We start from the raw sequence: 27,532 nt of genomic DNA, 5'->3' as shown, positions 1-27,532 counted from the left end.
GTGACAGCATTATAGGAGTTTTTCAGACGCACTTAACTCATTTGGTGTTCCAATTTGTTTAGGACATTGAAAAAGCCATCCGCAAATTTTTCATTAAAATATAATTTTTACGTTTACGCATTTGACTTAAATAGCATGGAACTGAAGTTAGGGGATAAACATGTAGATGGCGCTTTAATCAAATCTGCCGTGAGTGAAGATAATTTCTCAATTTCAAAATGGATTTCAAAGTGTACGGGTTATAGAATTAAATAATTAGTAGATGTAATGTAAAAAATTATTAATAATGTTATTATATTCAATTAATATATCATTATAATTAGATACTAGTTTAACTAGTTAAGTTTACTTATGTAATAATCTGTGTGTGCGTTATGTTTAAATTACGTACACATAAATTAATGTCATTTATTGCAATAATGAAGAAGAATGAATGTAAACAAAATATCTGAACATGCACTACGTCTTGATATTTTGGCCACTCTTATTACGTGCCTATCTCAACATTTCTAATTATAACATTGACGTTGTTTATATTGTAACTTGCTAGATAAGTTTATTTAAGTTTATACATAAATGAATTTCGCATACATCAATACGTCTCCGGGCAACTAATTAACCGATAAGGATTATATACCTAACTATTTTATCATAATTAAGTAGAAGAGTGGAGTAAACACATTAGTGTTATTCTTTCACTGGACATAGTTTGAGCAGGATCTAAAATGTAAGTTAATTCAATTTAAACATTTGGTCGTAGAAAATAAAATAAACATATTGCCAGTACGTGGAAAGGATAATAGTGTGCTCGTAATAAGAATTATTTAGTTAGTATTTTATTAAATTGTCAGTGTCAGGAGTCATTAAGAGGATACTGGAGCTGAGATTTAAATATGACGTAATTAGAGTGGCAGAGAAAAATGCCAACAATTGACGAACTTCGATTTTCGCGGTTATAGCCCAGGCCCCGGTTGAAGAAGTCTGGACCATTTAATTTAACCAACTTAAGCAAGCCAAAGCTGGCTAGAACCCGGTTCTTTGGTGAAATGCGTGGCGCATATAGTCATTAAATATAAATACATACTAATGTAACTGAAGTCGAACCGAGCTACTCTTGCACGGGCTTTGCAATGACATTTTGTGGGACCATGAAAATATGGTGTTTATAGGGGTAGGTCCACACTTTGTTAATGCAATATCGGTACAACAGTGTGTATGTCTTTATTCTAATGTAATTGTGATTACTTATATGGCGCCTCATTGTAAGTAGTTAATTTGAATTATATTTTATTATTTTCCTAATACATTAGAATTTTAAAATCATTAATATTTACGTGAATTGGAATAATTAATTGACATTGTATTTTAATTTATAATAATTTTGTAATTAATTATGCCTAAATTGTACTTAATGTGACAGTGTATGATTAATACCAAATAAAATCTATCTATCTATCTATTTTTAATATAACTTAAACTAGGCGTAGGTTTTAGTGCTATAAAACGATCCTGACAGATTATTTTAATATAGTCTTAACTGGTATAACTGATATTTTTTCGAGCAGCAATGTATTTCGTACCTACATCATCGTCACTTGTGACAGTTGTGACATCGCGTCACAGAATAAATTAGTACTACTTACCGTAAAGAAAGGAAACTTCCTACAAAGCCGAAGTTTCACAGCGATTCAGGGCCGAATCATGCTGTCCCTATCTAATGTATGGAAACATCCCTTTCGGCTATTTAGGGTTGTCAAAATTCATCTGTGGTTGCTGGTTGTGCACACAAAGGAACGTCAAAGCCCGAACCGAGAACATTAAATGCGACGTTTTAAGTTAAAACAAAGTATTGATACACTACTTGCTGAATTATTTTATATGGAAAAATAAAAATCATTTGTTTTTTTATAAAACTTATGAAAGTGTTAATTAAAGCCTAAACTAACTACCTACCCTTTTGTTATGCGGTCGTATCAAAATACATGCTGTCTTTTTACCATTTTTCTATTGTTTCCAGGGCAGAGGAGCCAACTGTCATCAGAGTCTGGCTGTTGACGGTCGAGGTGATATCGACTCTGTTAAGGATTATTTTCGAGCTGGCTCGGGGCATTTATCTTTCATTCATGCCACGTGCTCCGAAGGATGTTTCGGGAGAAATTATACTGGTATGTACCTAACCCTGACCTCGTCGCAGAATATATCGTACAGAAATAACACTTCCTACAAAACCGAAGTTTGACAGCGATTCAGGGACGAATTATGCTGTCCCTTTTTAATGTACCTATGGCACTATCCCTTTCGGCCTTTTAGGGTTGTCAAAATTCAAGTCATTATCTTATGGGTCGTGCAAGTATAGGGACGTCAAGTTGTGCCAATGCTCGGAGCAATGCTGAGCCGAACGGAGCCGAGAAAAGCCGAAAGGAGGAGTGTCGCCCCACTGACCTCGTCAATCTCTTAACCATTTAACCACCAAAGACGTCAATTAACGCGCGCGTCAGCTGCCCAATATCGACCTTCGTGCATTTCGACAAGGTGCACGATGATGCGCCACGCATCATAGACGTGGCGTTCAAAGCTTCAATTCCTGAGGGCCTACCGCGAACATCAAAGTCCGCAAATTGCGGGCATCTTTCTCTTTTACTCCAATTAAGGCGTAATATAGTGACAGAGAATGATGCCCGCAATTTGCGAACTTTGATTTTCGAGGTTATAGCCCAGTACATCGGTGTTAAATCGTGTTGTGCGACGAATGCGAGCCAATCGTGCAGTGACTGCACAACTCATCAACCAATCGCGTCGTGGCATTCGTGCGCACAATGCGATTTGACACCAAACGAGAATGTTCGGTCGGAATTAACTATATGAACGGGCCTATCTTTACTAATGAAATCTTTGGGTGTCTGTTAGCTTAATGATAACATAAACTTCAACTCGTGACGGGAATGTACGGAGCGGTAAGAAGCAGGAGCATAGAGCACCATCTACGTTAGTTGTCACATTCGAAGAACGAATTTGTCTTAGACTATATGAATCTTTATCGTTCTATATTGTACCGTATCAGTCACAGGTGTCATAACGTGATAACAATCATATAACAATTATTTCAATGACTTGCACTTACAGCATATCATTGATCGATTAAGGTAGGTATTCTTCGGATTCAAACTACTCCAGCATTACTTCTGCAGTATTGCGGCACAACATTACTGCCAACTGCATTAACTAACTAACTATTTTGTCTCAGTGAGTCAAAAATAATCTTGGCCTCCGAAACGAGAGCGTGTCACTGTTGATCCTGCGCAACTTCCTGCCAGTTATTGACGCGAAGGTGAAGCAGATCCGCCGCCACACTGTCTTCCCAGCGATACCAGGGCCGACCCACCGGACGGCTACCAGTCGGCCGTCCCAAGAACGCCCTTTTGACAGCCCGATGCTTTCCCATTCTGAGTAGGTGACCGACCCAGCGACGTTTGCTTTCGTTTCGCCGATGATATTGGGATGGGCCAACTGCATTTCTGCCGCAAATGCCAAAAATCCGGGCGGCAACATCGATTTTGAGCTTTTGGGTCCGTTTTGGCCGAATGTTAATTACAAATTGAACCCTAAACGGTAACGGACTGTAACAGTTTACGGTTCAATTTGTAATGGTTAATGGTCAATTAAGCGAGTGCGTGGCAGCAGCAACTGTATGCTGAGGGTGTTGGCGGAGCGCCTGGACTGCCCGCTAACAAAGTACTGGGTTGATGTGGTCATTGGTAGGACCAAGTAGTGAATAAATTATTTTCACTGCTTGCTTCTGCCAATGGAATTGTGTCACATTTTTTTTTTTGCATTTTTGTTATTATTATTATGTAAATTAACTAACCTAGTCTTTTTAAGTTTTACTAATACTTATATGGACACATGTCTGAAATAAACAATTTTTAATTTTTTTTAATTTTTTTAATTAACGTTTCTGCCAACACTGCGTTGGGTTAGTGATGCAGTCGGCAGTAGTATTGCAACGCAACATTGCTGGCGACTGCATTACTGCCACGAGGTCAAAATTGCGTTGCAATACAGTTGCAGTAATGCTGGTGTACTTTGAATCCGAACGATACCTTTATTTGTTTTTGATAACTTTGTTGTTTTGAGCTGACGCCAGACTTATCGCTAGACATCACGGTGCCCGTATCAAAGATTATTCACACTACTTAGGTACATACGGTATTTTAAACATCCGGTCAATAAACTTTTGGCATCTACATTTCACCTACAGGTTATCAAGAAACTGCAAGGAAAAGTAAATAATAGAGATTGTTTATATTAATCTCCAATCAAATTCGCGTGTCCTATAACAGATGGCGCTTGCTTGCTTGGGAATTTGGGGAATTCTACATATAGCAATAAGCAAAATCTGAACTTTATTTTCCGTTATTTTAGAGCGTTTGTCCCTACTAAGGTACTTGCTTTTGGTTTGATGATCGAACTAAATGGAATTTTAGAATTCCTCGTGGTTTGATGGTCGAACTAGTAAGCGTGGAATTAAAATTCGTAGTCCTACAACTTTTTTGAACAAGACTGACAAATCATGTGTCCGAAGGGAAGTAGGGTAAAGGCACCTATTACCGTGGTAGTTAAGGAACTTTTCAAAAGAGATCCAAAAATTAAGAGTATCAATGCTGTCTAACAGCCAGGATTTTTTTTTTCATCAGAGCATTTAATGAACTTTCCGTTTCATACTTTTTTGGATTCATTTTGGGTTATTATATGTTTTAAAATATTTTTTGAAGCCAAAATGACCAAATCTTCTATTACCGTGGCAAGGGACAGGCTGTGATTCTATTATCGCGAATTGAGCTTTCATTACCGAGGGTACAATTGGCATGATTTTTCTGCACTCGTTAACAGAAACCAAACTCAAAATTCGAAACCTAATATTTTTGTGTCATTAAGTTTAATAATGACACAAAAATAAAAAATAAAACTATAGGAGTATGTTTAAAAATAAGAGATATATTCGAAGAGATTATAATTACACTTTGGCTCAATCAAATACTATTAAATAGTTAACTTACCAAGTACCTGTATAACAAGTTATAAGTTAAATGTTTTACATGTAAAACAACAAAAATTATTGTTAGTAAAGTTTTACTAAGGACGTATATGACAAATAGGCCTGCCTGTTATTAAATAAAGTAATTTTTAAATGCTATAAAGATTGATAAGAGTTTGTCTTACTGACATAATTAGCTGCACAAAAAAACAAGTAAGTAACATTTTCTCATAAGGCACAGCGTAAATTATAGTCGAAATTTTATAAGCTGGACGTTTACCACCTGAGTGAAAGTTTACCACAGTGAAATGGTAAACGTCCACATTATAAAATTTCGACTATATAAAAACATGAAAATTTTTAATTCTAATATTTTTGATAAGGTAATTAAGTTAAATAAAGTCTCTCACATATTATGTGTTATAATTTACCCGTTTATAACTAACAAATCACAGTACTTTTCTTATTGCTGATTCTTATAGCTAAAAAAAATCATGTCTGAGGTTTTGGACTACTGTATAAATAAAATTATATAAAAAAAAATCTAATCGGAATTGTCCGGCAGTTGGGTACCCTTCCTTGTCTGTCAGAGTAATAACTGAATCAGAAAACAGAAGAATTTAAATCTGATAATGATAACTGAAGTCTAAATTTTATCAACGAAATCTGTACTTGCGGTACCCTAAATGCGATATTTCAATACAATACCAAATAGTCACTCGGTAATAGATAACTCTTTAAGAGCCTATTACCGACCCATTCGATATTTCTCTGGGTCGGTAATAGATTTCTATACATTCTATTACCGAGGGTAATCTGATCATACCATCGGTAATAGGCTTAATTTGGAGTTTAATTAAACCTAATTCCGACCCATAAAAAGAATAAAACACAGATGTTTTTTCAAATCAAATCAAACACGTATATTACAAGCTTCTTGTAAAGACAAAATCACATAACTGGCAAGTAAATTTTAGGTTTTAACTCAAAATAAAAAAAAGTTGACAGATTAAGGGTTCCCATAGAAACAAGGAAATCGGTACTGAAGTTTTTGTTAAAAATTAAGGGTTAGTTGAATACTTTCCGTACCACGGAAATAGCTCTTTAATAGCGTGAATAGATCAAGATTGGAATAAATAAAAGAAATTATAAAATTGATAATTTGTACCAAAACTAAAGAGTAAATAACAAAACTACCACTTTTTCTATTAACGTGGCATACCACGGAATTACTTACCACAGAAGTAATTGGCGCCTATCACCGCTGTATTTTATTTTCAATTTTAAACGTATTTCCCGGTCAAAAACTAAGTTAAAAGTAATTCAAAATCGTGTAGAAAACAATACACAACCTCTTAAAAGGCATTGCACTAGTTTATTTGCCATAACTATTACGTAAAACACTAAGTAAGATTGGAGTGCACTTACCTGTGGAGTCACGCGTCTGTATGGAACAACCGGTTCTTGCGCCGCCGTCGCACAAACTGACGAATCGCGAGTTTTTTGTTACACTCACACAAATGCACACTAATGGGCACGATAGACCAATGAATGAGCTTGTTTTGTGTATGCTTTATTTCTTAGAGAATAGATCTGTTTGCTTGCAAAATGCGTATTTGTAAATACCGCGGTGTTAGACGTCGATTTTGATACCCGCGTTAATAGCCGCCGTTACCCTATTCTATTGTTTGTAGGAGGTTGTTTACTTACGCTACCATTTCATCTATACAAGCCATTCTCCAAAACGATGATGATGATGATTATGGTGATGAAAGTGAAGATGTGATCATATTCATCACTAATAACTATCATCATTATTCATCATAACACAACATCATCCCAGTGTTACATAGAGTCAGACCAAGATAAGTCTGCAGTGATTTTGATAGCTGAGACAGTACAAGTGTTATTTTAAACGTCAAAAATCTATGAAATTATACATCGTTGCCAACTTAGTTTGGTCTGGCTCTAATTCATGATCATGAGAACTGTACCTACTATAAAATCAAATCCCCCGGACCTTACGGATCCAGTCGCTCGTAAACTTCGCGGTACAGGACCCTAAATTCTAAACGCATTTAAAAAAAAACTTACGCTTCCATTTTCCATACAGATTACAGGAGCAGGACACGGCATGGGCCGTGAGGTGGCCATTAGGTTTGCCAATCTGGGAGCTACCATCGTATGTGTGGACATCAACCAGGAGAGCAACCAGGAAACTGTTGACTTGATCAAGGAGGCTAAGGGCACTGCTCTCAGATTCGAGTAAGTTGCGATACCAGGCTGCGTAGACAAGATGCCAATCGTTAATGCTCCGTAGCGAACGAAACGCAACTGTCTGTGTCGCACTAACATGGAAGAGTGATAGAGAGAGATAACTACGCTACGCTACGGAGCATGAACGATTGGCATCTTGTCTACGCACCCTGGCTTGTTGGCTGTTATTTATTATTATTATTATTATTTATTGTTCGGAGAACCAACAGCTATAGATTGTACAATAGTTATATATATAGATAACAAAGAGCCAATTATAGGTTCCCACCGGTAGCAAGGTTATGATTCCGATATCATTCAAGGTTTGATGATCTATATATTTGTAAATAGATAAGAGTCCGTCTAAATTAACCCTGCACCTACTCTCTTAGTTCTAGTAATTTTTCATTTATGGTATTTTACATTTATGCCAAGACGCTTTGCTTATATGCACTGTATGTGGAATTACTGTGTAAAATCAGCCGAAGGAAGCAAGAAATACTTATGGGAGCAACCTATTAATGTCAAGTGACGCTTGATATGAGCTCAACGAGGGGGGAGGGGGGTTTAAGGTCGACAACGCGCATGTACTCCTCTGGAGTTGCAGGCGTACATAGGCTACGGAGACTGTTTACCATCAGGCGGGCCGTATGCTTGTTTGTCACCGACGTAGTATTAAATAAAATGTATAGTTGCGTGATCTTTCTAATAAGAAATAATATTTGATATGATACATATGTACCTAATTATTAGAAATCGCATAGATTCTAACCTACAATTAGAAAACATTTCATACAAATTTCCCCGCTTCCACTCACGTTCTAAACCTACAGTGTCTATTTCCTCCTTTGGCGCATATAGATATTTTTGTTCATAGTTTGTCCGTTTTCAAAAACTAAGTTCGGCAAATTTTGGTTCCTAGAGAAATTGATAAATTTCCAGTAATATTATTTGTATGTTTAGTTACTTTATTTGCGTGTAGTACACAACTAAACGGGTAATTTATAATTAGGTAATCTACAATTTTTTTACTTCAACTTTATATATAAATACATAAACTCCTTCTAGGGCAGATGTCACAGATCGCGAAGCAGTATTCAAACTAGCCCAGAGAGTTACCATCGAAGTTGGAGACGTCACGATCCTGGTGAACAACGCCGGTATCATGCCCTGTAAGCCTCTGCTGCGGTGGTCGGAGAAGGAAGTGCGCTCCACCATGGATATTAACGTGAATGGGAACATTTGGGTGAGTACCTAACCTCACTTACTCGACTAGTACTACCTAGTACCTAGTAGTAGTAGTAGTAGTACTTTGGTTACGACTTCCTAGTTCCATTGAGTACTTCTACTTTTTTAATTTCCTTTACTTTTCTGGTTCGAATTCATATTTATTTATATTATATATTGAATATTTATTTATTTTTATTTATATATATATGTATGCATTATTTTTTGGTTATTTTTCTATCTATGTATATTTGTATCAATGTGTATCTAGTTACACTCTCTAGTGACCATCTCGGTCGGTGTCGTCTGCTGCAGTGGTCGGAGAAGGAGGTGTACAAGCAAGTCTCATTGTAAGAAATATTCCTTGCTACCGTTGGCGCTTGTTGCGTATGCAGCTGTAATGTTCAGCCAAGGTATGGTTGGACCGCACCGATACAGTGTTATGTTTACGATGCTTGATATATAAATAATCTTTACTTAATTTTTAGTCGTTATCTTTTATCTATTTTTCAATTTGTTCACTCTATATTATTTTGTCTTTTTCCTTCTTGTCTGTTACCTTTCGTGATTTTTCTCACTTGATGGTCTCATCGGAAGATCAGCGCTGGAAGCCACCAGCAACATGCTGAGATGAGGCCATTTCGTGGCACTTTATACTTTCTATGTTTTTGTTATATCATGTAATTTAATGTGTCTTGTTTGTGTTTACGAATAAAAATTATTCTATTTATTATTCTATTCCTTAACGACAACGAGGGGGGGGGGGCGGGTTTAGGGTCGGCAACGCTTATGTAAATCCTCTGGGGTTGCAGGCGTACATAAGCTACGGAGAATGCTTACCGTCAGGCGGGCCGTATGCTGGTTTGCCACCTACGTTGTATAAAAAAAATGTCAGTACCCCTAATGTAAATTTATTCGATAGCATGATGTGACGTACACTTATGCGTTAAGTCTCATTTTGTATGCGATTTTGAGTTTCCAACACATCCTGCTTGGCGTGCTGTTTCTAAATCCCATATAAAATGAGATTTAATGCAGACGCGTACGTCACGTCACGCTATCGAATATATTTACACTAGGGGTTCTGTATTCAAGTACTTATATAGAGAGTAAGTAAATCTAAACATAACTTATGTATACGATTACGTTGCAGACAGTAACGCGAAGTTACTGTTAATATGTTAATTTAGGCATACAGTACAATCTATCTGATAGCTATATTTTTTGTTAATATATAAGTAGTATTTTTTCCAATTATATTTATAAACAAACTAATAAACTTACTTATTGTAACATAATTTTAACTGATAAGATAAATAACTAATAAAATAACTTATTTGATAAAATAATATTAAAAAAAAAATTATTATACCAAGTCCACGGTAAGGATGGTCTAAGAACATAACAACGATAAGATGTGTGTATGTAAATAGGCAGTTACGTAAATTACTTAGGCAAATATGTAGTTAAACCTAATTATTAAATTGTAGCCCGTGTATTGTCTAGGCCTTATCAAGTTATCACTTGTTATCAAAGTTTTAAAGGGCGATACAAAGTCTTTAATCAAAACTTAGGACTGATGAAAATCTGTTTTTTATGTAACATGGTTTTGTTAATCAGATAATACCCGATTGTTTGATACTATTAACACACGATAATGATTACTTTGTGAATAGTTTCAGTCGATAATCGTGTTTCCTCGGTAACTACTGTATTTAATAAACTATGAAAGAAAATTTAGTCTTTCCTGAGGGTTACCCACATCTCGCAGAATATTATTTTTCTGACCATATTAGTGCTGCAGCATCAACATACGTACAGTCCGAATCAAATAGATAGATGGGAAAAGTGGCTAAATTTAATGGACCTAACATTTTTTTATTACCATAAGGCATTAACATTTTTTTATAACCTTTTTTATTACCTACTGAAATATATGGCCACTTTGGCCGTCGTTATTTTTGTATGTCCAATTATCTACAACCCCGTCAATTTTCATATACATACTTACCTAAGCTCAATGTGGGGAAGACTGGCATATAACATTTATGGTAGTGAAGACCGTCATAGGGCAAGAACTCTCGTTCGTATACGCACTTCGCTTTGCTCATAGTTACTTTACTCTTTGGCTCCGTGTGGTCTACCGACCTTCTGTAAGTGAACAAACGGAAGAGTTATTAGGAGTGACGAAAGAGCTTGTTGACGGTCTTACCTGATAGACGAATTTTTCACATTGACCTTACCTAACCAATACATGACCACGTTTTTAGGGTTCCGTACCCAAAGGGTAAAACAGGACCCTATTACTAAGACTCCGCTATCCCCAGGTCCGTCTGTCACCAGTCTGTATCTCATGAACTGTGATAGTTAGACAGTTGATATTTTCACAGATGATGTATTTCTTGCTATAACAACAAACACTAACAAGTACGGAACCCTCGGTGGGCGAGTCCGACTCGCGCTTATCCGGTTTTTTTTTAAGTACAACCCGAATATGCTTCCAGATGATCCAAGCCTTCCTCCCCACAATGCTGGAGCGCAACTATGGCCACATCGTAGCCATGTCGTCCATAGCCGGTATGATGCCCGTACCCAACCTAGTGCCCTACTGCGGCTCTAAGTTCGCCGTCAGAGCCATCATGGACACACTAGCACTGGAGCTTCAGAGCCAGCCGAGAGATGCAAGTGGAGTAAGTGTCCTCCTCCTCCTTGCGTGGTATTCCTCAATCTGAGGGTCGTGATTCCTTCGATGGGAGATCAGTTTCTCATTGATAGTCCTCCATCTGTGTCTGTCCTTGACGTCATGGAGAGTATCATGTAGCCGAGAGTGGTTGTTGGACTGTGACCTCTCGGTCACCTTCCATCTTATGAAGTAGTCAATTTATAACTTTCCTCCTCACCATGCTGGAACGCAACTACGGCCACATCGTAGCCATGTCGTCCATGGCCGGTATGATGCTCGTACTCAACCTAGTGCCCTACTGCGGCTCCAAATTCGCCGTCAGAGCCATCATGGACACACTAGCACTGGAGCTTTAGAGCCAGTCGAGGGGTGGTAGTGGAGTAAGTCGATTATTCCACAATATATGCCCATAGATCAATGCAATGAGAGCGTTGAGAAGTGTGTGGTGATTACAAGATAGAATTATACCATGTATTTAAATAAAAGTAAACAAAATCTACCCTCAAATGGCTTCTTAAGCCAGTTGAGGGTAGATGAAAACATTACATGATTAAATAATGTAGATAGGTTAAAGTCAGGTCGTTCAGTGACAGATCCAAGTGGTTTTGTATTTGGTTGGTAAACCAATAAATGTTATAACTACCCAAAAATATACAAATTGCTTGTTTACATTTATTTTGGATGCACTAGCTAACAAATCCCTGTTCATTCCAGCAAAGGTACATATGGGTTCAAATGTTATAAAAGTCAAGAGTTGTTATATTTTACGTAATACGTATCCATCTTAGCGTTTATCCAGATGGCATACTTACTCAGTCTTTCAAGCTTAGCCCCTGCAAATGAAAAAAAGTTATTCTGGTGAGATTACAAAATCGTGGTTCCCAAATCGTGTGCCATTTGGAAAAGTTTTCGAAAAAAATCAAGACTTGGTGTAAACTCCTTTATTTGTGTTCCAGCTCAAGTTCACCACCATCTGCCCCTTCGTGGTCAACACGGGTCTCTGTCACCGGCCGAAGTCTCGCTTCCCCGCGCTCATCAAAACCGTGGAGACTGCAGATGCTGCTGACAAAATCGTGGATGCTGTCCGACGAGAGATCAGAGAAATATCCATACCAGGGGACCTGCATTACCTTGTCAGGGTAAGGATAGTCATAACCTATTCTGAAAGTCTTAGGTGTCTGTGCCTTCTAAAGAACAAAGCCTTGTTTTCTCTCGTTAATAAAACTGTGGAGACCAAAGAGATCCAAGATGCTGTCCGTCAAGAGATTAGAGAGATATCTAAACCTAAAGACCTGCTTTACCTCGTAAAGGTAAGGACAGCCATAGCTTAGAGCACTTAGAAGATTCTAAATATGGTAGAGACTGCATAAGCTGCTGATAAAATCGGGAATTGCTCTGTGACGGGAGATATCCATACCTGGGAATCTGCATTATCCCGTCAGGATAAGGATAGAGATGGCTGGAGGCTGAAGCAGCAACACTGTATTTAATCCAATATCATATTTTTAATTTTATTAAATAATCTTCAAACCAAGTACCGCTGGTGGTCTAGCGGTACTTGGCTAAGAGCGTGCGACTTGCAATCCGTAGGTCGCGGGTTCAAACCCCGGCTCGTACCAATGAGTTTTTCAGAACTTATGTACGAAATATCATTTGATATTTACCAGTCGCTTTTCGGTGAAGGAAAACATCTTGAGGAAACCGCACTAATCCCAACAAGGTCTAGTGTACCCTCTGGGTTGGAAGGTCAGATGGCTGTCGCTTTCGTAAAAACTAGTGCCTACACCAAATCTTGGAATTAGTTGTCAAGCGCTCCAGGCTCCCATGAGCCATGGCAAAATGCCGGGACAAGGAAGAAGAAGAAGAGAATCTTCAAACCAAGTCCAGTGCGTATACTGGTCACTGTTGTGGAAACTGGCTAGAATATCTTCATAAGTCTAGCAAATGTTATTTGTCGAAAAACGTTACTATATTTTTGTTTTATTTTTCAGTACTTCATGTGGCTGGTGCCGTTCCCTGTCGTCAAGATCATCAACTCGTTCATAGACGCTGGCGTCAACCCACACGACTAGAAGAGTAAAAATTATGGAATAAAAAAGGAATGAAAAACTATCGCAGTAACTGAAGAATAAAAAAGTAACGTCGAGAATAAGGTCAACCGATCGTTCTACCTCGAACTACCAAAGCTTACCCAACTAGAATGCCTAGCGACATCTAACGTGAGAGTACAAGACTAATTAACGAAATTGATGACTCAAATTGGCAGTTTGAAAAATAAAGTTATAAAATTTCTAGTCTAGGTAGTCTAGCTTTTAAGTAGGTACTAATAATAATTTAGAATAGGTATCATTCGCATTTAAAGGTATGCCACAATATGCTATTTTTATATACCAAAGAAACTTTATAAGTTTAACCATAATGCTGTTAGACTTATGAACAACCATGTACATATTTTGTGTCCATTTACATAGTAAATCTATATAGGTAAAACCAATAAATATTATAATTAATTTACTCGTATGATTTTTTCCAATCCCAATAGTGGTATAGACTACTGTGGAGCAGCCCACTGTGGTACTAGTGGGTACATAAAAGGTGGGTTTCCAAAAGGTGTGAATGAGAAGAATTTATGATTTTATTTTCACGAGAAACAAAGGAATTTTTAATTTCGGAATTAGCAAACAATAAACTATTTCACCAACGACCGGTCTGGCCTAGTAGGAAGCTAGGAAGTGACCCTGCCTATGGAGCCGATGGTCCTGGGTTCGAATCCCGGTAAGGGCATTTATTTGTGTGATGAGCACAGATATTTGTTCCTGAGTCATGGGTGTTTTCTATACATTTAAGTATTTGTATATTATATATATCGTTGTCTGAGTACCTACAACACAAGCCTTCTTGAGCTTCCTGTGGGACTTAATCAATTTGTGTAAGAATGTCCAATCCAATATTTATTTAAGTATTTTAAAAGTTCGTGACAAAGTGATAGAATTTAAGTTAAGTGTTCATTTTGTCATGAACTTTAGTTAATAATTCCATATGAATCCACCATGAACAATATATATATATATATATATATATATATATGTATGTATATTTTTTTTCGCAGTCTTTTATATTACCGTCATCTGTGTTGAACTTTGTGTCACTAACGTGAATTAGGTATTTTGATAAGATATAGTACCGTCGAAGTAAATATGTATATTTGTATATGATATATTGTTTTGTTTTGTGTTTATTCTGTGCCTATAAAATCTTACCCAAAGGGGAGAGATTTTAAATTTTACCTTTTTAAAATTATCGAATCTTTATCAAGTTAGGTATCACTATTGCAAGATATTATCAATATGGGAGGTCGTTTAAAGCCCGTCATAGACAGACCGATAATATACCAAAAGATATATCATATCAAGGCACAGAGAATTTAAATTTAAAATAGAGGTGGATTGTCGAAGAAAATTTTGTAGCCACAGTAAATTTACTGCCATCTTTCGTTTCGACACATGATTAAAAACATTTAGAGCGTCATTTGACTCCTTATTATTTCACTGGTATGTGTTAAATTTGTATATATATATAGCTCGGTATATTACGATATATTATGGTATACTTCGTCTCTCTCACAATTTAGGTGCTAGATATATAGCTCAGTTAGTGATATATATATTTTGGTATCGTTGTCGTGTGTAGCTATACTAGATATATTTCGGTATCTTACGGTATATTAATATACAGGGTGATTCATGAGACGTGAGCAGGACTAAGCCTACACAATCAGTAAATATTAATGAATCGTTCACCATCATATTTAAGTACAACAATCACGCTTTTTATCTGTTATTTAACTTTTTGTTAAGGGCAAATTTGATTATCTACAATCATGGACACCCTACAACACTTAATTAACAAAGATAAAACCTCTTTAACCGTTATGACAGCACTTTGATTATGAAGAAAATAAAATGTCACACTTGAGTGAGATACGATTTTATAAAAGTAACCACACTCCGATGACATTCAATTTGTCACTTATTATGGATAAAACAAAGAGGGCCACCATAAATATCGTAAATAAAATAAAACTATTTTTTTTGAACAGTAAAAATTAAATTAACGTTAATCTCACAAATACTGGTACGAAACAGTTGCTGATAATTTACTGAATATGCAGGCTTGATCCTGCTCACGTCTCCTGAATCATCCTGTATATTATCGCTCCGTCTGTGACGGGATGAAAGCTTAAACTACGAGTTATGATCGTCCTTCTTCATTTCTATTGGAGATAATATAGGTATGAGTAAAAGAGATGGCACGATTATATCGACAATTTTCAACTTTAAAATAAAACATGTAGTCTTGAATATGATGACCTAATTGCATCGTTGTTAGTTATGATGTACGATAACAGCAGACTGTTTGTGTTTGTTTATTGAAAATCTAATCAAGTGTCACTTCAAGTATGCACTATATGCAGTCGTGTACGACAACGCAGGGCAGGCTAGAGGGTCAGCATTGTACCTTAAAATAATAAGCCCCAAAATACCGGAATTACTATTACCTAATAGGTAATAGTAATTCCGGTACTATCAGTGCCGGATTAACCATTAAGCAAAATAAGCACTTGCTTAGGGCACCACGTCTAGGGGGGCACCAAAATCGTAGGAAAAAAAGGCGCAGGCTGCATCAGCATCGCAGTCGTAGTACTTATGTACACGAAACTTTTTGTCGACTTTGACGTGTGCAAGTACCCATCTAATAACGGGGTCGTAATAGAGTGGGGACACGTAAGCACATCTCCAACCCTTCGCGGAGGCCCTCAAAGCTCATAGCCAAAATATCTTACCGTCGGGCTTGTGGCCAACCGATTTTCTCGACGTAGATTACCGATTTTGTAGCGAATTTTGCTCTCTTGCACGCCAGATGTGTCGGCCTGGCCGAGTTGCTGCAGAACCACGATCATGCGACTTATTAAGTTTCGGTTTCCACTTAAGCCAAAGGCCGAGCAGTAGGAGAACCGTGATTACATAGGTTCGATTTCAAGCCACTCTATTGCAATTCGGCGTTAGGTCTTATGCGACGCTAGGCCTTCTACTTTGTGCAAACTGCCTTACTTTCACTTAACATGGATCCAAATCTAAGCTGTTCTCTCTCGAAGCTGGGCCTTCTGCCTTGCTCACACCTCGCCATCAGTTGTATTGTATGATAACCCACCGCGATCGGACGCTCCGGACGTTCAGCCATTCATACCTCGCCAGTGGTCAAATTCAAATGCTTTCTTCCAGCTCGACCTTTGGCCTCATCCGTAAGCGCCGATCGAACGCTCCGAGCGTTCAGCCTTATGAAAAGCTCAGCCTTAGACTTTGCCTTTAAAAACACTGATTTAAACTTTCACGATTTAGGCCAATCAAATTAAATCCAAAAATAGCGTTTTGAGGAATTAATTCCCAGCAAGCTGGAAAATGTTTTAATACTTTCATTTCATTCTAAATGCGTGTAATCCAAGTTTGCTCCATCCCAGGGGGTATGCATACATTTTGGGATCCTTAGGAGATATTTTTTTCCTTTCGAAATCACTTGATTTTGAAGGACATACGACAGTTCGTGGATTAGACACTGCATGGTAAGAAGGCGTTTTTGGATTTTTAACATGATTATACCAAAAATAAAAAATGTCGACCTTTTTATACAATTTAGACTAGGAATACATATTAGGGTACCTTCAATAAATCAATATGTTTTATTGCAAGAACATAATTAAATTACATTTCGGATCCTCAGATATCAGTTTTAATCATGATTAGAACAAATTTTCCGCCGGACGTACCGTTTTCGATTTTCAAGCAAAAAAAAACTGAAAAAGAGGAAACATTTATGCACACCTCCTGGAATGGAGCAAACTCGGATTACACGCATTTTTAGGACCAAATTCGAAAAAATCTAATTTTATTGGCCTAATTGTGATACATTATTATTTAAGAAAACGGGACTTAATCGCGTTTGATTTAGTTCTAAAATTACCTCCAACGTCAAGATAATGATGTCGACTTTACCCAGTCTTCTCCGAGACTATGGGGAAAACGCCGTTTTTGAAACGTCGGGTCAGTGGTAATTTTAAAACTTACCCTATTAAGTCCCGTTTTCGTTAACAATAATTTGCTATTTAAGACACTTGCGGCCATTGGTTCGTGTTCTGACAAGAACCAATGGCCAATGGCTAAGCCTCTACTGAAGCTCTGCCTTTGCTCTCACATGAATGAGCTTCGCAGGAAAGCTCTAGAGGTTGCAAAACCCTGTGCGGAGTACGGCCTATGCCTTTTATGTCTTCTCACACTTGGACATTGGTTGGCTCACCTCCGGCCTTATGCGAAGCACGATCTTCAATTTGCTAACACTTGACCTTACTTACTGTTGGAACATTACTGCTGCAGTACTGTCAATTTCCGTGATAAAATGATGTGTTGGATTGAAAATTCTATTCTCAGCAGTAATGCGGCAATAAACGTCACTCAATTTACCAAGAAAATTCATTGTTATCTTGATGAGGGGGCACCATGGTCTAGAAATGCTTAGGGCATCAAAATGTCTTAATCCGGCACTGGGTACTATACAAGTAAACTTCCCTCTGCCCATGAACCATGATACCCAAAACGTCCTTTCTGTAGGTACTCCTCAAGGAGGTAGTAGTAATTTATAGTTTTCCTCCTGACGATATCTACTTTCCACTATACATATATAAGTAATTGTTTTTTTTTTTCGATTAGGAATGACTCGCACTAGAACGCTCCAGGTCCGGGCCGAGTCGTCCGACACTTGTTTTCTATGATGGATGTTCGGTGATCACGTGATACTTTCTATAGGAAACGAAGTGTTACATTCCTCGCCACGGTCTCGGACCGGTCTCTAACTACTACTAGTAGGTAGTATAAACTGTCGCTTGCGGTATTTCCGGACCGATACGACCTACAAACCTTCAAGAAAAGTGCGTACACTTGCAACCCCTCTGGTGTTGGTCGGCGGTGATCGCTTACCATCAGGTGATCCGTCTGCTCGTTTGCCTCCCATAAAAAGTAGGTAAGCCTTTAGAAATAACTGTGGCGAAGGTAACATGATGTTGAAATTCAGTAAAATTTACAAGTCACTTATCGCAGTTAGCATTGTGCCAAGGAGAACTTTCAAAAACTGCAAAGTTCTTATTATTTCTCGGTCTCTCTCATTTTTCCGTATTTTTTTCTTCATATTATTCGCCAAACAAATGAGTGAGAGCGTTTAAGGAAGTAAGTGTTCATCTCTATATTGTTTGTACCTAACAATGTAACCTATTATCCTGTCGCATACTTCTGTTGTTTCTCCAATAAAAAGAAGAAAAAAAAAAAAAAACCTTTTAGTTTCGATTTCTATGACATATGAAATATAATAAACGATAACACACAAAATCCACATTCGGAGCTTGTACTATGTACACATATGAGGCTCATTAAGCCATATCTTTTTGAACTCTGCTTATCTACATTATCGTACAAGCATTGCTTAGATATAGTAGTGTGTTTAGATCGCTAATAAAAATACGAAAATGTAAGTACTTGTTCATTTATTATTGCTAAATATACTGAGTTACTTTACATTCCTCGCCACGGTCTCGGACCGGTCTATAACTACTACTTGTAGGTAGTATGTACTTTATGGCATACCAAGTAACTGTATGAAAAAATAACCGAAAACAAAGAAAAATACTACCTATTACATATTGTTTAAAAAATACTCTTTAAATAATCACTTGTATTGTGCATCGCTTGTTTTTTTTTTCGCCAGTCTGTGGGTTTGTAATCAAATCAAATCTTTTTTTTTTTATTACGAAAAGGTAAGCATTTGACCACAATCTCACCTGATGGAAAGTGCCTATGCAGTCTAGTTAAATTTGATCCATTTCCCGGTTATCAATGAAGCTGAAAATTTGCATACATAGGTAGATTTGTAAGTTGGCTGACAATCCAAATATGGTACATCGAGCTGATCTGGGCCATTGGAACTCTGTGATAAAACAACGCAGACCTTATTGTGCTACGGATTGTTAGAATTGTCTCGATGAGTATTTGTTGTATGTGGAAAAATAAAGTACAGTCAGCGATAAAAGCTTGTATCAAAAATGTAAATTTTGATAAAAAGCTTATTTACCTATATTTTTTAAACCTGTGCTTATGCATAAGGGCCATGCCATATGAGTGCAAATTTTGTTTCGAGAGACAAATTATTTAATAAAAGATAACATTTCATTACTTTATTATATTGATTCGGAATATTTATAATGTTTTATATAATTTGCTGCAGCGAAGTTTCCACGATAACATTATTTATACCGATATTTAAAAAAGATCGGCTATGTCAGCCATCTTCGGGCGCATGAGCGCCGAGCTAACTAGGAGTCGAAGTGGTCGCCATGGTCGAAATCGGCCGGAAAGATCATCATCATTTAAAAAAAAACATGGGATGTCCCAACAACACCTGCATTACTTTATTAAAACGTTATATTTCATTAGAAAAAAAATGCATGCAGAGCATTGGTTAGTGGTAAACAACAAGAAACTCTTGGAGTCCAAGTATTTTAAATAAATATTACTGTATTTTATTACATTTTATAAATTATGCTAATTAATCGTCGGGGGCAAAATGGTGTCGCATTGGTAGGATTGGCAACATACTTATTGGTAAGTACTGATGCCACGCCATCTGTAAAAATTTCGACCTGCCATCCCCATTGCCGATACAACGTTGTATATAATTATGTATGTAGGTAATACAAAGTTTTACAACAATTTACATTGAATTTAAAATGTAAAATACCTAAAAGAATAATTTTGTTATTCTTATGCCTCAGTTTCACGATAAACACACACACACACACACATTCAGTAGGTATTACTTTTGTCTTTATTATTTTTTGATAAGTAAGGTATTTAGGATTCACCTTATCCTAACAGACAAAGTTCTCAATGAATTATAAATGTTTCGCGCTTAGGTCCTTTTTTAAGTACGAATTTAATCCACACATATGAATCATTTTATTTTATGAAACAATGGGATGATATAAAAAAATATAATAACGCCCCTCCCACTTCTCACATAATGTCCTTACATATAATGATGACACGTTAAATGTTATCTACCTACCGCAAATGACCGATTGCTTGACATTGCAACAATAATTCAAATGCCACCAACAATACCATCGAAATGTACAATAACTACTGTTGTTAATCGAACTGATTAGGGGAGACGTGATCCTAGGGGAGATATACATCCGGTCGGCAGTAATGTCGCGCTGCAACACAACAGCAGAGGGCTTACCGCGAACCACGTTCAACGTGTTGCCTCCCTGTCACACTTACGTACGAAATTACAAGTGCGACAGAGAGGTATCACGTCGAACGTGGTTCGCGGTAGGCCATCAGTAAGGCTGGTGAAGTCTAAATTCGAATGGTACCGTAAGCAGTGGCGGGGCTAGGGCAAAATGTGGTGTGGGCAAAGTACATTTAGCGAGGCCCTCTGGTGGCGCAAGACATAACGAATAATTTCTTACGTTGCGTCCGAGTTTACGTTCCTCGGACCGCGAGGCTGTAGGCGGTCGCCAACGTAGCCCACGCCTAGCGCCGCCTCTGACCGTAAGTGTGCAAACTGAGTCGACGTTCGTGTTTTAATTTATCGCCTCTCGTTACAAGTTGCTTTTGTATCGTAATGTACTATTAATAAACAGCAACTAAAGGTTAATTACACACACATCAACGCAATGACATATTATTAAAAATATTGTAAAGATGTTCGCTTAAATGCGTATTAAAAATAACTCCTCGTTGACCTTGCAATTTTACTTTTGACAATATTTGTTTACCTAAGATAAGTCTTACGTAAGTGCATTAAAAAACGCGTAAATAACATACAGCCTGATGCAAATCTTTTGTTTTTAGGTTGTTTTCTTTGAATACCGAAAAATGCACTGGCTAAATCTGGTTGTCAAAAGTTGGCGTTTGACATAAGGAATGGAATCTCCATATAGCAAAAAGTGTCATCAAAAAACCTTAAATAGGTGGCGCTACAATACCTAGAATACTTGACAAAAAAAAACAAATCATAGACAGCGCACTTCACTCCGTCAATAACGCCTAGGTTCTTAGCTACTCTAGCGCTACTCTGGAGAGATTTGGAACTATTATTTATAGCTGACAGCTGGACACTTTTGCATCAGTTCTGCCTATGGAGATTGCATTCCTTACCTCTACCTTCCATAGTTTGACATTTTAGTTAGGTACCATAAAACCAGCATACAACATTTACAGACAGAACAAGCTGACTAGGCAGTGATTTTGATAACACAGACTGTGCAAGTGTTGTTCGCTGCAGATTTAGCTTGGTCTGACTCTAGCGCCGCACAGCACCATCTATTTTAGCTGTCAAACTGCGGGGGCACTAATTTTCCTTAAATTATACGTCTCTGCTACTACCAATAACCCTTTGATCATAGTTTGTACACGAGGAGTCTGAAATGACGTTGACGATGAGAAAAAAACATACTACACAACATACCTACAGAAAGTTATGTTCTTCCAGTAAGTATGTTAGTAATATAAAGTATAGTAAAGTTGTGTGCTGATTTCAGGGCGGACTTCGTAGAGGTCGCGATGATAGTTTTCGAGCTGATTTGGACCCTGATCAAGATGAACGTGGAGAATATTCGCTGCATCTACAGGACGTTCGTGCCTCTTGAACCTAAGGATATTCATGGAGAAATCATTCTTGTAAGTTTCATCACCTATCGATTCGTTATTTAATGATATATCAGACAAACGAGGAGACGAATCGCTTATGAATTGACTATATCTAAGGACGGGCCTTACGTGCAATAAAAAACGGCCAAGTGCGAGTCGGACTCGCGCACAAAGGGTTCCGTACCATTATTTATAAAAACGGCAAAAAAAATATGTTTGTTGTATCGGAGCCCTCCTTAAACATTTATTTTATTCTGTTTTTAGTATTTGTTGTTATAGCAGCAACAGAAATACATCATCTGTGAAAATTTCAACTGTCTAGCTATCACGGTTCATGAGATACAGCCTGGTGATAGACGGACGGACGGACGGACAGCGAAGTCTGAGTAATAGGGTCCCGTCCAGAGGAGTTACATGCGGTCGGCAACGCGCATGTAACTCCTCTGGAGTCGCAGGCGTACATAGGCTACGGAGATTGCTTGCCATCAGGCGGGCCGTATGCTTGTTTGCCACCGACGTAGTATAAAAAAAAGTTCAGCTGTGCGAGGCTGGAACTTTCTGATGAAGCCCACAGTTGAGGACTACCAACCATCTAAATATTGAATATTATTATTCCCTAGTCGAGGTCATTGTTTTGACACATATCGCAAATATATTAAGGTTTGTTTACTTAACCTACAATGTAAATGAGTCCTTGAGGTCTACTTGCAGAATAAATTTTTGAATTTTGAATTTCGACACGGTTTGAAAAATTGGACCTCAGAGATGTCGCGATGATAGTGCTCGAGCTGATCTGGACGTTGAACAAGATGAACGTGGAGAACATCAACTGTATCGACAGGACGCTCGTACTTGTACCTCTTAGACGTAGGTACCTAAAGACATTCATGACGAAATCACTCTTGTACTTAAGTATCATTATCAAATTAATATGTTGGTTATATTCTGGGACAAAGCGAAGTAAGAAAGAAGAGAAGAAGGAACTTGGTTAGGTTAGTTTTCCTAAACCAGATGTCACGGATAGAACTTAGGCTCGTACTAATGCATTTTGCGGTATTAGGTAATGAAATCATACCTGGCCTAATTCCAATAAGGCATAAATAAGAAACACTTTTTTCTATTAATTGAAAGTGTATCGAACCATCGAGTTCCAACGGTAATTATTGAGATTGGGGTACCGATTAGAACTCCAAACTCGCTCAGGTAAAAGACTTAAAAGCTGAGAACAGGGAGATGATTTTAGGTAACTTGTGAGGTAGAAGTGAAGTAACAACTTTTGCTTTCCTGCATGAGTTTCAACTGTTGATAAATAGGTATTTGTTTTACAATGGGGCAATGAGCGCCGTGAGTGGTCCGAAAAGTGGAATCTTGTGCGTTGCGAGGGTATCAAGGCACAAGGGTTACCTAAACAAATTTTGCCACCGAGTGAAACACTAAATTTTTCACCACACCAACGCAAGGAAAATACTAATTGTAAAATATCAATCAAAATCAAACCAAATCAATTCAAAATGAATGTTATTATTCTTATTAAATATTTATCATATAAAAGTCAATTCTACCAGCCAACATAAGGAAACAACTCAAAATTTGATTACTTTGCCATATGTGGATAAAATGCTACTTTCTCATTCGTTTTTGATCAATGAAGAGAGCCTTTACCAGATGGTGTGGTGAAAATACATATATCTGGTTTTTCAGATCACCGGTGCCGGTCACGGGATTGGCCGAGAGATGGCACTACGGTTCGCCAAGCTGGGCGCCATTGTGGTGTGCGTGGATATCAACGCCACAGGCAACAAGGAGACTGTTCAGGCGATTAAGGATAATGGGGGGAAAGCGTATAGATACGAGTAAGTTGTGTTTTGCAAATACGAGTAATCATTATTTGAAAAATGGGATAGTAGGAGGTTTGACACCAAATTGCGACGAGTTAAACACAGATCTGAGTTTTTATTTATATTGAAGTTATTGAAATTTTATATCAGAATAAAATGTTATTGTGGCCGAATACCGCTGAAAAATTATGATGACATAATAGAATAGAAGTAAGGGCTTGTAAAAGCTACGACTATACTAACTACGAGTATACATAATGGGGCTTTGGTTATTTATTTGGTTATAACTTTTTCTACTTCGATGTAAAACTTTAGCCTTATAATGGGGCTTTGGTTATTTATTTGGTTATAACTTTTTCTACTTCGATGTAAAACTTTAGCCTTGGCAGATACCACTTACTTAGAGCTGTTCACTCTTATCTAGTATAAATAAGTGAAGAACACTGTTTCTTTTATGGCTTTAGTAACACCGTTTGCTATTTTAACCTCTACTGTCTTCTTTGTCAACAGTTCTTTTGCTGTTTGAGGTGTGCAGTAAAGAGTTTTGTTATTGTATTGTTGCGTTGTATTGTAGAACTTGTAGGAATAAATGTATTTTAATCTTTGATTATAGTTCTTTAAGCTTGAAGTCCATCTCTGAAAAATCTACGGGTCTTTATTTTTTTTATTAATTTCAGATGTGACGTAACGGACCGCGCTGCGGTCTTCAGTCTGGCCGAGAAAATCACTAAAGAGGTTGGAGAAGTGACCATCCTGGTGAACAACGCTGGTATCATGCCCAGCAAGCCCATACTCGAATGGACGGAACAGAAGATTCGCTCCACTATTGATGTTAACATCACTGCTAACCTCTGGGTAAGAGATTTGGTCAATGTTTCATTTTGTGCTACGACTCACGAGGATTCCCTGTATCATATATCTAGAGATGAAATCAATGAAAGCCGCTATTCAAGTTTATAATTAATTATGAAATCGCATGTTGCTCCACACCTCTTAATTCAGCTCAATTAAAAATTATTCAATTCTTAATGCCCTCATATGTCATCATATTCATAATGTCATCTGGATTCATTTCGTTTCGACTGACGTTGGTCGATAAACGAAGCATGCATTCAAACACACGTCACACATAACATAATTTTAGCCTCCAGTCGCCCACTGCTGAGCATAGGCCTCTCTTCGTGTACAGCTTATGGATAACCCACACTAGAACAGTCCGAGTCGGCGCCGAAGCTTCCGACACTTAATTTTCTATAATTGGTTATTAATTATCATGTACTGATTTCATTAGAAGACAAAGAGTTAGATGCCTCAACAAGGATCCGGATTATTCTAGCGTCAGTCATCCTTTATTAACTACTTTTGCCTAGTCTATAAGATTGCTTTAAATGTGAGCGCTAAAAAATGTTCTATAAACGGGCGCATAGTTTATTAATTTTAATTCCAGATGATCCAAGCCTTCCTACCATCGATGAAGAAGCGTAACCACGGGCACATAGTGGCCATGTCGTCCATGGCCGGTCTAATGGGCTTCAAGAACCTGGTCCCGTATTGCGGGACCAAGTACGCCGTTCGAGGGATCATGGAGGCTTTGGAAAATGAGTTGCATGATGAGAGCGAGGGTAAAAGCAATGTATGTTTCTTCTTTATTGTTGTATACTTTTGAATTTGACATTAACAACATTGGCCAATAGATATGGCTTGTCTCATAAACTTTCAATTCAATTCATTTATTTAGGCCCATATAGTTTGTAATTACTTATATTAGATTAAATTACACATTAACGCGCTTTAACGAGGGCAAGGGTAATGTGAGTTCCTAGTTTATTATTGCTAACTGCTAACTATTTTACATACTTAACCACTAATAAAATAAGGGTGACAGCTGGTAACTACAGTTACCAAAAGCACGTGAGTGGTTAACATTGATACTTATTATAGAAATCAATAAATAAGTGATAAATTTATAAATATAAAAAAACTTACAAATTAATGCCGTGGTAAGTTGAAACCTTATCTCCAAGACAGCGAATGGTACGAGTAGGTACACAATTACACATATTCGCTCTCTTGGTCTGTGCTAAAATTATGTTTAATGGTTGGCCCTTGTCAATTAGTAAAATAGGAGAACCTTTAACAGTAATCCAGAAATTCCAGGAAGACAGAAATTGATAACGTAAATACTAATTATTGTCTTATAGTAACAACAGCTAAAAATGCTTCAAGTTAAATAAGAATCATGGGCGCATTCACCTCTGTCTAGTTATAGAGCTACACTTTCTGAAAGATTACTTACTTCCTGGGACATTAAAATACCTTTGATGAGTGATGACATCCTTTTCGTTTTTTAATTCCTTTTCCCCAGTTTGTTCCCACATTCCCCAATTCTAAGGGTTACTTCACTATTCCATTCTTGCAGATTAAATTCACCACCATCTGCCCCTACATGGTGAACACAGGTCTATGCAAGAACCCCCGCATTCGATTCCAGAACTTGATGAAGATGGTGGAGCCAGGAGAAGCTGCAGACATGATCATCGACGCAGTACGACGGGATAAATATGAAGTCACATTACCTAGCAGCATGCATTATGCTAATAGAGTGAGTATTCTTTCGTGATCGAATGAAGGGTAAGCATCAAGCAATAAAGGAAATTAGGTTACACACGCACATAGCCAGAAGATGGCCATGGGAGTTCTATGTCATAGTTCTATGTCCCTGCTGATGGATAGAACACCTTCGAAGGTACACTATCGCTCATTGGCCTGTTGGTTGATTCAGTACTATGCAAGAATCCTAGCATGTGTATGAAGTCCCATTAACAGCGTGCAGTATGCTACTAGTAATATGGTGAGTATTTTAGTCTTTGAGAGGGTTGACGTGGTAAGTTCCGGGAAATCAGGTTACGCTCACACGAACTTTCCAGGCGAGGGCTGAAGTGGCAAGTTCTTGGAAGAAAAGTAGTAGTGTGTTTGCATCATCAAGGGGACAATTACTCATACCCACAAGAGCTGAAGTGGTATATTCCTGGAAATAGGAATTGACAAAGGTTAGGTAGGAAAGTAGCAGCATAATTCAAGCCGAATTGTACTGTAGATCTGGACTGATTTTATCGATCTTATAATTTTTAAGTTTTATCGAAGAATTTCGATGAGTAAGTTTAGTATCTAATTTAGATTTTATTTTTCTTTCCAGTTCCTTAGCCGCCTGATCTCACCTTCCGCCGCCAGGATCACCACCAAGTTCTTCGGCGTTACCGTAGAACCTCACGATTGATTTGATGATTATTTTTTATATGTTTTTACTCCACAATGTGATATTGGAATAAAGTAGTTTTTATAGTTGTTTTCCTATTTTTTATAGAGTAAGACCAAGCTAAGTTTGCAGCGATGTTGATAGCCCAGACGGTGCAAGTGTTAAGTAAACGTCATAATTTCATAAAAGTTTGACGTTTAAAATAAGACCTACACTGTCTAGGCTGTCAAATTCACTGTTAACTTATCTTGGTCTGACTCTATTGTCTTTTCATACGTCAGGTACATACACATCTATAATGAGGTGTTCCGAGTGATTTGCGCATAGCTTTAATATTTAAAAAGCAAAACTTTGTGCAGATCATTTTAACTGGTTCACCGGACAGACCAAGATAAGTTGGCAGCGATTTTTATAGCCCAGGCGGTGGATGTGTTATTTTAAACGTCAAACTTCTATGACATTATGACGTTTGTTGACACT

At 37.6% G+C, this 27,532-nt stretch overlaps 2 protein-coding genes across 2 annotated transcripts; both read left to right on the top strand.

Moving 5' to 3' along the window:
• Positions 1-638: 638 nt before the first annotated feature.
• LOC133519300 (17-beta-hydroxysteroid dehydrogenase 13-like) lies at positions 639-13,711 on the top strand. The gene is made up of 7 exons (XM_061853330.1): positions 639-727; positions 2,018-2,165; positions 7,149-7,300; positions 8,360-8,537; positions 11,023-11,208; positions 12,158-12,340; positions 13,193-13,711. Coding segments are annotated over exons 1-7 (930 nt in total). The 5' UTR covers positions 639-725; the 3' UTR covers positions 13,274-13,711.
• Positions 13,712-18,692: 4,981 nt separating this feature from the next.
• LOC133519301 (short-chain dehydrogenase/reductase family 16C member 6-like) lies at positions 18,693-27,141 on the top strand. The gene is made up of 7 exons (XM_061853331.1): positions 18,693-18,773; positions 21,850-21,988; positions 23,660-23,811; positions 24,474-24,651; positions 25,244-25,429; positions 26,216-26,398; positions 26,993-27,141. Coding segments are annotated over exons 1-7 (921 nt in total). The 5' UTR covers positions 18,693-18,771; the 3' UTR covers positions 27,074-27,141.
• The last annotated feature ends 391 nt before the right edge of the window (positions 27,142-27,532 follow it).

The sequence above is a fragment of the Cydia pomonella genome, chromosome 6 (assembly GCF_033807575.1).
Source record: "Cydia pomonella isolate Wapato2018A chromosome 6, ilCydPomo1, whole genome shotgun sequence".
NCBI lineage: Eukaryota > Metazoa > Arthropoda > Insecta > Lepidoptera > Tortricidae > Cydia > Cydia pomonella.
The sequence above is the reverse complement of the archived record's forward strand: the minus strand, read 5'-3'. Positions and strand labels throughout refer to the sequence as shown.

Coding starts and splice junctions, on each gene's coding strand:
- LOC133519300 (XM_061853330.1), top strand. Junction 2,166..7,148: donor TTTCGGGAGAAATTATACTG/GTATGTACCTAA, acceptor TTTTCCATACAG/ATTACAGGAGCAGGACACGG. Junction 8,538..11,022: donor ACGTGAATGGGAACATTTGG/GTGAGTACCTAA, acceptor ATATGCTTCCAG/ATGATCCAAGCCTTCCTCCC.
- LOC133519301 (XM_061853331.1), top strand. Junction 21,989..23,659: donor TTCATGGAGAAATCATTCTT/GTAAGTTTCATC, acceptor CTGGTTTTTCAG/ATCACCGGTGCCGGTCACGG. Junction 23,812..24,473: donor GGGAAAGCGTATAGATACGA/GTAAGTTGTGTT, acceptor TATTAATTTCAG/ATGTGACGTAACGGACCGCG.